The sequence below is a fragment of the Carassius carassius genome, chromosome 30, assembly GCF_963082965.1.
Source record: "Carassius carassius chromosome 30, fCarCar2.1, whole genome shotgun sequence".
In the NCBI taxonomy this organism is placed as follows: Eukaryota; Metazoa; Chordata; class Actinopteri; order Cypriniformes; family Cyprinidae; genus Carassius; species Carassius carassius.
The window spans coordinates 6,439,089-6,451,771 of NC_081784.1; the positions used below are offsets into that span (position 1 = coordinate 6,439,089).

Here is a 12,683-nt window from a genome sequence, read left to right on the forward strand (position 1 = left end):
TACTGTGTGTGTATATATATATATATATATATATATATATATATATATATATATATATATAGTAATTCTTTATTTATATTTATACTTTTTTTTTTTTTTGTGAATAATTTTTCACATTGAGGAGCCACCCGAATGGATCCAAATGTTGATTTGTCAGATCTAGCAAATGTCCAGGCACATTTTTTATTTTTGGTCTATGAAGTTATCCCTCCATATATCCCCTACATATAGACGGCTAAACTGCACTATTTTTCATAGCAGCTCCCAAGCTGCATTAGTGGAATGGAATTTACAAATGACCATTTCCTCCCCAAACTCATCAAAGCCATGAACCTCTGGATCTCTCTTTCTCTTATACCTCTCTCTTCATCTCCTCTGAGAGGGCTTTCTAGAGAAACACCTCTCATTGTACTCCAAAACCACTCTTGCATTTCTCTCTCCACTCACTTTCCCATCTATCTCTGCTCCTCTCTCGCATCATGGCTCCCACTAGCTCCTCGGGGAACATCTCGGTATCAAATTCTCTTGCTGGATTACAGCAGCCGAGCAAAAGAGAAACGCAATCTAGCCTGCGTTTCTAAAGCGGGCGGCACTTTGTGAAAGCATCCTCAACCATCTGCTGTCATCCAAACCCCCATCAATGTTGAACACTCTCTCTCCTCCTCTCTATTCCCAGACTCCTGATGAGGAGAGTTTAAAGCCATCACCGTGCCCACTGAATTGTGTTTCCCTCACCCCCTTCCATGAAAGAGATGAAAAAGTATGAAACGGAGAGGATTGGGAAACTTCCTGCTAGATGGCACTGTTGCACCACTGAAAAAGATAGGCGGCCATCCGTGAACGAAGCAGGGAGGGGGGAAAGAAAAGAAAATAGAGGAAATCTCAGAGTGGTCCAACACCCGCAAACACGCAGTCGTGCTATTTCAGAAGATGGTGACGTGAATGAAAGCGAAAATAAGGCCAGTGAACTTCCTCCCGATGATCCGCACCCATTTGAACCTTGACTCATCCAGAGACAGTATAAAGTGGGAAAAGGTGAACTCCTCGTTGGTTTAATATCCACCAAAATAAAATACATTTGCATTTACACATTTATTTATTTATTTTTTTTCAAGTAACAATTTTTGTTTTAAATGATTTTAGTTTTATTTAACTATAATAACTATGAATTGAAAAAGTTGAAAAAAAATAGAAATGTTGACTTAGAAGATAACTGAAGCAAAAATAAGTACTAAAATTAATAAAACTGAAAAAAGACAAAAAAGCATATAACAAAATTACTTAAAATAAAATTGAAATGTGTATAAATAAAAAATTTAAACTAATTCAAAATATTAAAAAGCATTTTAACAATACATAACACTGATTATTATATCCATATGTTGTAGTTACAACATAATCATCGTAACCTTGTTGTAATCCTATATAAAATCGCTGACTTCTGACTCCTGCACCTCATCCTCTGTTTGTTCTCGCTCACCTCATTAAGATCTGCAGATGTTTGCTGTATTTACCATGTTTGTCTGTCTGTGACGGAGGACTATATGTGAGTTTGTGTGTTGGCGGATCTCTGATATGTCTGCTCTCTGCTGTAAAGTGTAGAGGTGCGGTTTGTTACACAGTTCAGTTCTGCTGTAGATATGCGTTCTGTTGTGACAAGGCATCAGAGAATGAAACATTGTTTGTTTGTCGTGGCAAGGCTTTCAAAACTACAAACCCTGTTTGTAAGGGACATTTAATTAGTGATCACATGCATTATTTATGATTTAATGGCTCATGGGCAGGATTTTATTCACACTGTAGAGCAATAGCAGGGAGTAAGTGGTCTTATTATTTGCAATTTTACAAGAATAATGACTGGTGTTGGGTTTTTATTTGCTTGGGAAAGAAAGACATCAAGTGAGACTGAGATAAATGTAGACCAGCACGGATCCAAGTCTAACCACTATCCACTAACTCGCTGGCAAAATATTAGAGCACAAGTTAAATTACATGATGCATGCATTAAAGTAAAAGCATTTTACTAACATTATCATATTAGACACAGAGTACAGCTAAAGCCAAAGCTCTCTCATGCATAAACTGTATACAAACATACCGTATAGCCTGGAATTCCATCTTTTCCTGGCCTTCCCTGTGGAAGAGACAGAACATTCTCATCAGTCTTCACAATCAAAGCAACTCTGCATTGATCATAATTTCCATATATAAATAGATGAGCCACAGTGAGCCCAATAAGCAGAAATGTTGAGATGCTATTAGAAAACCACTTTCATAATGTTCTTTTAGAAGTTTCACAGATGTAAAAATGGAAGCAATTTATTTTAATCAAATTTTTTGCAGTTGTGAGATATAATGTTGTAAATATGAAAAACAGATCAGAATGGTTGAGAATCAGATAATTTATCCATACATCATTCTTTCAATCCATCCTTAAATCCATCCATCCATGCATCCATCATTCTATCCTTCCATCATTCTCAAGGCCTGAATTTAGTTTTGGAAAATGGGCGGAATTCCCCCTTTAGGTGGGTCTTATTGGGGGGCCGTTTATGCACAATTAATCGCAACACAACTCCATTCTCTAGTTGCACACTCCCAGATGTGTGTGTGCGCTTTGGGTGTGAGCTCACAGAAAGTTTTTTTTTTTGAGCAATTCAATGTTTAAAATGTTAAGACTCAAAAGCATGTGCAAATTATACATTCCGTCATTAGTCCCGATTGTGGGAATTTCCTGCATTACAAGCGCAGAAACTGTGTGAATCAGTAGAATTATGCGCAATCCCATGCTGAAATTCAAGCCCTGATTTTATCTATCCATCCATCCATCTCTAAAGAATGTAAAGATTTAAAATTCTTGTGAAATGCCATGTTTTATTTAGAAATAAATGCCAGTTTCTTTGCGATTTTGCTATCAACTGTAATGACATTCATATATTTTTAAGTGTGTCTACTACAGTGTACACACTTCTTGGTGCTAGTTAACATCACATTACAAAGATAAAATGTGATGCAAATACTATGCACTCTGATGTAGTCTAGTCTGTACTTGTAGTTAGTTTAGCGCACATTGTTCCACAAAGGTTAAGTGAGAACAATTAGGACTCAAGCTGGATAAACTAGTAATAAATCATAAAATATCACCTGGAAGAAAAAGGAATTCCTCAGGGAAATTCTGTGTATTCAAGGAAGTTGCATTACTGTATTACTTACCCAATGAACGATGGGTACCGCCTGATGACATCAACCCCTCCTGGCCAAGGCTACATTCACTTAAGGTGAATGAAGGGGAGAAGCATTTTCGAATGTATTTGTAGCTTAGAAAATCTGGGCAACCAGTGACTTCCAGGAAAGTCTGGGTGGCAACCGAGGAAGTTCGGTGACACTGGAAAGACAGCTGACCTCCAGGAAAGACTGGCGTGGGTGTGTGAGGTTAGCAACCTCATCCACAGGACTCGCAAGAGGGCACCAACTCAAGCTACAGAAAGTAATACAGAGCAATACCCCCAGAGTCACCCGAGAGGGGGGGAGGATGAGAGACTCGTCAGGACAGACACAACGGTAACGGCCAGGAATGAAATACGGACACAGAGACGGCTCACCCAAACAACTTTAACCGGGAGGGCATTGGAAATAAAGTGTCATTGCGGAAAGACCTGCAAGAACAAAAGAGGGCTTAAGATACACCAAAGCCGAACCAACTGTGGAAAAGAGGGATCACAGGAGCAGCGCACAGCGGTAGCACCTGGTGAGACGCAGGAGAGCTCCAGGCAGGAAGCACCCCACAGTACTGGAGATCTCTTAGCACCTGTGTCACCTCAAGACCTCAGGAGGGACCCACCTGATGCCACCCCAGGGAGCCACCCCCACCCTGCGAGGGAACAGATCAATTGGCCCAAGATGAGTGATAACAAAGAGTGGTACCAACTAGACCAAGACCTTGACAAAGTGCTAGAAGCCACACTAGCAGGGACGGCTGAGCAGAAAGTCAATACTCTCACAACAATAACCTATAACCTGGCAAGGGAGCGTTTTGGAATTCAGGAGAAGAAAATCAACATCAAGTCTGCACATCAGCCAAACAGAAGAGAGAGGGAAATTCATCGACTAAGGGGAGAAATCAAGACTCTCACCAAGCAGTTCAAAAGAGCCCTTGCTGATGAAAGGGAAGGCATCAAGGACCTGACGAGTCAACTCCGGGAGTGCCTCTGCAGACTCCGAAAAGCAGAAAGCACTCGGAAGAAGAGGAAGGATAGGGAGAACAAAAGATCTCAGTTCACCAAAGACCCTTTCAGATTCACCAGAACACTGTTGGGTGCAGCAAAATCTGGAAGGCTGACCAGCCCCAAAGGAGATGTGGAGGCGTTCTTGAGGGAGACCCACAATGACACCTCCAGAAACCAGGCCCTGGACGCCAACCCAAGCATCAGCAGTATAAAGATCCCAGAAAAAGAGCTTAACGTCAGTGAACCATCCTGGAGGGAAGTCCAAGAGGTGGTGAAGAAGGCCAGAACAGGGTCTGCCCCCGGCCCAAGCTGTATACCCTACAAGGTATATAAGAAATGTACAATGCTTCTCCGGAGACTGTGGAAGCTGTTCCGGAGGATCTGGAGAAAATGTACCATTCCATCAGGCTGGAAGAAGGCAGAGGGCTGTTTTGTGCCAAAGGAAGAGAACTCCTCAACCATTGACCAATTCAGAACAATCTCACTGCTAAGTGTAGAAGGCAAGATCTTCTTTTCTGTATTGGCCAAGAGGATGACCTCGTACATGACAGAGAATGGATACATCAACACTGCCATCCAGAAAGGTGGAATTCCAGGCTTCTCTGGATGCCTGGAAAACACCGGAGTTCTCAGTCAGATGATCCGTGAGGCTAAAGCCAGCAAGGGCAACCTGACTGTTGTCTGGTTGGATTTGGCCAATGCCTATGGATCAATCCCGCACGCCCTCATCCATACAGCATTAGACCATTACCACATCCCGCAGCACATCAAAAGAATGATTACCAGCTACTTTGGTGGAATCCAGCTACCATTCAAGGCGGCCAATTTTACAACTCTGCCTGGAAAAAGGTATCGTAACTGGCTGTACAATCTCCCCTATCCTCTTCATCATGGGAATGAACCTCCTAATAACAGCTGCGGAGAAGGAAGCACGGGGTCCTAAAATGGAGTCAGGAATCCGACAACCCCCAATAAGAGGTTACATGGACGACCTTACCGTGACAACCACAACCCATGTGGAGGCGAGGTGGGTGCTAACTGTTCTGGGCCACATGGCAACGTGGGCCAGAATGAAGTTTAAGCCAAAGAAATCCAGGAGTTTGGTGATCAGGAACGGGAAGTTGACCAACAGGTTCAAGATGCATGTGCAAGGGGAAGTGATTCCATCAATAGAGGAGAATCCAATCAAGTGCCTCGGAAAGTGGTTCGATGACTCACTTACTGACAGGAATAACATAGCCAGTACGGAAAAGCAGATGGAGGAATGGCTGAGGAGGATCGAAAAATCAGGGCTCCCTGGGAAGTTTAAAGCTTGGCTCTATCAACACGGACTGTTGCCAAGAATCATGTGGTTGCTGACTGTGTATGAGGTCCCGATGACATGCGTTGAAGGAGTGGAGAGGAAGATCAATAAGTACCTCCGAAAGTGGTTGGGAATCCCTCCAAGCTTCACTTCAGTAGGCCTCTACATAAGATCAGGGCAGCTCCAACTTCCTCTGTCATCTGTAGTTGAGGAATTTAAAGTCGCAAAGTGCAGAGTCGTAATGACATATGGAGACTCACAGGATGAACAAGTCAGACATGCAGGCGTCATCACAAGATCAGGTCGCAAGTGAGCAGCTGATTCGTCTGTTGCACAAGCTGAGAGCATGCTGAAGCTACGTGGTGTCATTGGAGCACCATGCTCTGGAAGACAGGGTCTTGGAACCTCACATTTTCAACAGTGGAGGAAGGCAGGAACCAGTGAAAGAAGAGCCATGATTCAAGAGGAGGTAAGGGACCTGGAAGAGGAAGGACGAAGATCAAGGGCAGTGGACCTAGCTTCTCAAGGGGCCTGAACCAGATGGGATCTTCCCAAGAGGAAGATTACCTGGGCGGACCTATGGAGACTGGAACCGTTCCGAATCTCCTTCCGAATCTCCGAATCTCAGTGTATGACACACTCCCAACCCCTACAAACTTGCACAAGTGGGGCATGAGAGAGGACCCATTGTACCATGGGGCACCATGGCACACATCCTGGCCGGGTGTAAAAAAAGCACTCACCCAGGGAAGGTACAGGTGGCGCCACGATAGGGTGCTCACGACACTCGGCCACACCTTAGAGCAGGAGAGGAAAAAGAAACGCCAGCCTCTTCGGAAAACAACTTCAATCCAGTTTGTAAGAGAGGGGGAAAAGCCACCAACCACAGCAACAACAAGAACCAGTCTGCTACAAAAGGCCCAGTCATGGGAAATGAAGGTCGATCTGAGAGGAAGGCTGCAATTCCCCCAGTTTGTCCAGACAACCCTGAGGCAAGATGTGGTACTGTGGTCTGAAGAGGGAAAAAAGATCATCCTCATAGAACTTACAGCCCCATGGGAAGAGGGATGTGAACAGGCCTTTGAAAGAAAGAACGCCAAATACCAAGACCTGCTGCACGACTGCAGGGGGAAAGGATGGCAGGCTTGGCTGTTCCCGGTCGAGGTTGGCTGTAGAGGATTCCCTGCTCAGTCAGTGTGGAGAATGCTAACAGCCATTGGAATAACAGGGAAGGAGAGAAAGGCAGCAGCTCGCAGGATGGGGAGGCAGCAGAAAGAGCCTCTTGCTGGTTATGGAGCAAGAGGGAGGTGTTGAGCTGGAAGCCAGGAGGGGAAGATGGGCAGTGACTTGGCCACCACTGCCGAACCACCATCTGGAGGGTGTTGCGGATAAGGGTCGAAACACCCAATGAATGATGGGTACCGCCTGATGACATCAACCCCTCCTGGCCAAGGCTACAGTCACTTAAGGTGAATGAAGGGGAGAAGCATTTTCGAATGTATTTGTAGCTGTATGAATAACAAAGCAATTATATGAGACCTGTACAGCAGCAGTACTCCTTCACTGAGACAGCCAATCAAGCATTTACCTCGGTGACTGCACTCATTACCACAGCACACATCAGCCGGGTTTAACACCACAACACAGAGAAGAATATGAGGAGATTACTCTGTGCTATGAAGTGAGATATTACAGGCAAAAACTGTCACTGTGGTTTGAAGAGAACAATCTGACACAGAGCTCTGCTTTATGCTGCTATATCACACCAAATTTGTGTCAATCATAGTAATTCAGCCAATCTAATCCAGTATATTTCCTGTTTTGTAGTGTATCTGAAGTTTGTTAACAGGTTAACAGTGATTTGTTTAGCATTTTGGGAGCTCTTATTAGAAACAGCCCAGACTCTGACTCAAACTACAGGCCAGTGAACAGAAATCAAGAATCAAAGGAGTCAAACTGTGAATCAATCAGCAGACTAATCACTTAATTATTCAGTCTGGTCTGCAATTCAAGGATGGATCAAATGATGGATCAATCTGTTATAATATCAAAGATTTGAGGACAGAGGAAAGAAACGAATGAGAACTAAATGGTATTATAGAGGATGTAGATCAAAGCCAGATGCAGCATAAATAGAACAGGTAGATCCAGTGACCCCCAGGGCCCACAAAGAGATCCACAGAAAATATGAGCAATTATTGAAAAAAAAAAAAAAAATTGCAATTATACTATTACATTGACAGCTTCAGTTTCTGACAAAAAATTTCCATAGTTTAATTGTCTTCAGGTTTTCTCTCTCTCTCTCTCTCTCTCTCTCTCTCTCTCTCTCTCTATATATATATATATATATATATATATATATACACACACTCACTGGCCACTTTATTAGGTATACCTTGCTAGTACCGGGTTGGATCCCCCTTTGTTTTCAGAACTGCCTTAATTTTTCATGGCATAGATTCAAGAAGGTGATGGAAACATTCCTCAGAGTTTTTGGTCCATATTGACATGAGTTACTGCAGATTTGTCGGTTGCACATCCATGATGCAAATCTCCCGTTCCATCACATCCCAAAGCTACTCTATTGGATTGAGATCTGGACTGTCATGTTCAAGAAACCAGTCTGAGATGATTTGAGCTTTGTGACATGGTGCATTATCCTGCTGGAAGTACCCATCAGAAGATGGGGACACTGTAGTCATAAAGGGATGGACATGGTCAAGCAACAACACTCTGTGGGCTGTGGCGTTTAAACGATGCTCAATTGATACTAAGGGGCCCAAAGTGTGCCAAGAAAATATCCCCCACACCATTACACAACCACCACTAGCCTGAACCGTTGAGACAAAGCAGGATGGATCCATGCTTTCATGTTCTTTATGCCACATTCTGACCCTACCATCTGAATGGCACAGATCGAGACTCATCAGACCAGGCAACATTTTTCAGTCTTCTATTGTCCAATTTTGGTGAGCCTGTGTGAATTGTAGCCTCTGTTTCCAGTTCTTAGCTGACAGGAGCAGTACCCGGTGTGTTCTACAGCTGCTGTAGCACATCTACTTCAGGGTTCAATGAGTTGTGCATTCAGAGATGGTATTCTGCATACCTTGGTTGTAACGAGTGGTTATTTGAGTTACTGTTGCCTTTCTATCATCTCTAACCAGTCTGCCCATTCTCCTCTGACCTCTGAAATCAACAAGGCATTTTCATCCAACTGTCGCTTACTGAATATTTTCTCTTTTTGGACCATTCTCTGTAAAACCTAGAGATGGTTATGTGTGAAAATCACAGTAGATCAGCAGTTTTTTAAGCACTCAGACCAAACCGTCTGGCACCAAAAACCATTCCACGTTCAAAGTCACTTAAATCCCCTTTCTTTCCCATTCTGATGCTTGGTTTGAACTTCAGCAAGTCATCTTCACCACATCTAGATGCCTAAATGCATTGAGTTGCTGACATGTGATTGGCTGATTATGTTAATGAGCACTTCGACGGGTGACAGTTTCATAATATATTAACATAATTGGTGTACCTAATAAAGTGGCCGGTAAGTGTATATACACAAATGCACACACACACACACTATTATATTTCTATTATTATGAGTGCTGTTGTTCTATATATATATATATATATATATATATATATATATATATATATATATATATATATATATATATATATATATATATACATACACAAACACACACACGTTTGTTTTTGTGAAAAGTGGGGACATCCCATAGGCATAATGGTTTTTATACTTTACAAACTGTATATTATATGGCCCTACACCAACCCTACACCTAACCCTCACAGGAAACTTTGTGCATTTTTACTTTCTCAAAAAAACTCATTCTGTATGATTTATGTTTTTGTATATATATATTAGGGGTGTAACGGTACGTGTATTCATACCGGACCGTTTCGGTACAGGGCTTTCGGTACGGTGCACGTGTGTCCCGAATGACCGAATGCAATATTTTGTTTGCGGAACATAGGTACATTTTCGTGTTTCCAAACGAACATATTAAGTGGCGAAAGTCTCCGCGTTCAGCGCAAATCCCACCCTGCAGCTTATACTAAGGCCGGCGACACACTGGCTGCGTGGCGTGAGTGTGGCGTTTCTGCTGCGTGTCAGTTGCGTGACGGCTGCCTCGCGTTTTCTGTGTCTTTACACACCAGAATCGTGAGCATAAATATGAAGCCTACTGATAAAAGGACACCGTCAACAGTGTTGTCGGCAAAATAGCCTATGTTTGACAGGTGCAATATGCCAGTGTGTAACCGGCCTAAGGTTTTCAAAAGGCATCACGCGAGTGTGAACATCACTACAACTAGGAAAAAAATGATTGTAATTCAAACGCAGCTCCCATTGGCATTTAAACAGACCTTTGCTCTTAATTCCAATCGGTCCAACGCAATAACGAAATCTGAGCAGGTCTAAAATCTGAAACTGTTGATGCTGCACTTTACACTTTGGAAAAGTTATATATATTTTTTAAATATGAGCAGGCCTACAAGCTGGGATTGGTAATGCTGCACTGCAATCATAGTTATTTATTATTTTTTTAATCATATTTATTATATGATATTGGTTTGAGACTGAGAGTATTTTATTTACTGGAGAACTTTGCAGCAGTATTTTAATTCCTATTCTTTTTTTATTTTATATTTATTTTATTAAAAAGTTTTTTTTTTAAATGTAAACAAATTGTTAAAAAAAGTTTATAGTAATAAACAACCTGCAGTTTAATGTTTACATTTCATTCCCTTACTGTACCGAAAATGAACCTAACCGTGACTTTAAAACCGAGGTACGTAACCGTGATTTTTGCGTACCGTTACACCCCTAATATATATATATATATATATATATATATATATTGTTGTTCTTAAAACAATAAATAACTAAATAAATTTCCAGAATATATATTTTAACAACAATGTCCATATAATTTTATTCTATTTACTCTCTCTCTCTCTTTCTCTATAAAATAATATTTTTAAATTAATAGTAATTATAATTTATTTATATTATATTTTTCTTATCAATAATATCAGAATATTCTAAATAAACTACATTTCCATAATTAATATTTTAATAACAAATTAGCATATAGTGTTATACTCTACAGGTACATAAAAAAATTACAATAATTATTTGTGATTATAATTATAATATGTATATTGTATTATTGTGTTAATAATATACAATACTCATTATATTATACATAAATACATTTCCATAATATATTTTAACAACACATGCATATAGTGTTGTTCTCAATAAATTGATTGATTGATTTAGTGATTGGTTTCCAATTAACCTTTAAAATTTATTTACAAAATTAACATTTCAAAATAATATTTTTTCCTCATAGAATATAGTAAATGGGTCATGAAAATATACAAAAGCATTTATATATTAATATGTTCTTCACAAGAGAATTATGATATTTAGGGGTCCTATCATAAAGAGGTTAGAAAACACATGCTTTATTTTACAGGCAGGTGTTCATTACTGTACACTGCAGATTACAGGTGTAGTGAATGCTACAAATGCTTACAGGGAATCCAGGAGGCCCTTCAGGTCCAGGGAAGCCAGTCTCTCCCACAGGCCCTCGTTCTCCCTGTGTGGAAAGACAAAGAGGGGAAATGGGACACCGTCAGTCTCACATTATCCAGTTGCCAAAACCTGCTGTATGATTGACAGCTGCTAACAAGCAACAAAGCAAATCTCACCGGCTCTCCAGGGATCCCTGACTCACCACGCGGACCAGGCTTTCCCTATCAGTTAAAGGAAAAGGAAGAAGAGAGTTAGACCTCAAACCTGATGTCCATCTAAACCACCTGAAGGCTGGGAACATGGCTAAAACATCCACTACTTTTATCTAAAAATTCATATGTCATATGAAACCTTTATCTTGTGACCACTAAACCATACCGTACCAAAATACCATGTGAATTGCTGCATTAAATATGCTTATCCAACACAACTAAAAAGAAGATATCAGTTATTCTTTAGCCCAGTATTGTACATGTCAGAGACAGAAGTATATTTTCTAGTTTATAATATACTGTAGGGTTGAATCAATACAAATAAGCTGGTAATAAATACATAAAAAATAAAATTAAATAAACACTAGAAAATAAATGAACACTGGGAAATACATAAAACACTAGAAAATAAATTATTATAAAATAGTACATAAAGTATAAATTCCTATAAAATAGTAAATAAAGAATAAACAGATAAAAAAAGAAAATAATTCAAATGCTACAAGTGAATTTAATGTATAGAGTGGAAACTGGATATTCATTTTGAGGTTTGCTAAAGATTACATTTAATAGTGTTATTAATTAACTAGCATTTTTAAGAATCAAATTTAGATGACGGCAAAGGTAAACTAAACATAAAAATATTGAAAACAAGTGATCTTAATAATGTATTTTGCTTCAGCATATTTTCATTCACATAAATTAGTTTGAGATCAAACCATAATTGACGCACTCCCAATTGAAAATCCTTATTCTAGTAGAAGGCTGGCACTTCATAAATGTACTGTATTTAATAAAACAGTGTTTTCACGAAAATTGTTGTCATTAATATTGTGAAAATTGTGACTATGGTGAAGGCTGAAGGGGTGGCAGGTCGTCTGCTGTGCTTTGTGCTATTTACTTACTTATAATAAATAGTTTTATGTGTTGTAGAGTGATTTGAAAGCAGGAAAATAACAACAGAATAACTTACAATAGGGCCAGGAACACCAGGTGGACCAGGTAGGCCAGGATCACCCTTCAAACACACAAACATACACACGTAAGGTGACGAATCTACTGCAGAAGCACCAGAGAACGTCAGAAAAGCACAATGACTGCTTTTCTTTCTGTTCTCCAAACCAACTGTGCTTGACATGTCCTCCAAAATCATTCTCTGAGTATCTCTGTGTGTGTTTGAGTTGCTCTATTTCCTCCTTATGCGCTCTGTTGGCTTTAGGAATTAATGAGCTGCTTTTAAGTTTTGGGGCACAGCAAGCAAATAAACAGCTTGAGATCAGGCAGCCTCGTGGCTGTTGTGGAGTCGACGATCTCGCAAAATGCTGCGACTACATCTTGACAAGTCCTTCCTGAGAAGAGTGGGCGAGTTTGAT

At 40.4% G+C, this 12,683-nt stretch overlaps 1 protein-coding gene across 1 annotated transcript in view; it reads right to left on the bottom strand.

Annotated features, from left to right (window-relative positions):
• The window catches only part of LOC132110480 (collagen alpha-1(XIX) chain-like), a 52,925-nt gene that overhangs the window by 15,494 nt on the left and 24,748 nt on the right, over window positions 1-12,683 (bottom strand). The window contains exons 24-27 of the mRNA XM_059517118.1: window positions 12,284-12,328; window positions 11,275-11,319; window positions 11,100-11,162; window positions 2,099-2,134 (exon numbers count right to left, since the gene is read on the bottom strand). Of these exons, the coding sequence (XP_059373101.1) occupies window positions 2,099-2,134; window positions 11,100-11,162; window positions 11,275-11,319; window positions 12,284-12,328 (189 nt within the window). The remainder of the gene's footprint in view (window positions 1-2,098; window positions 2,135-11,099; window positions 11,163-11,274; window positions 11,320-12,283; window positions 12,329-12,683) is intronic.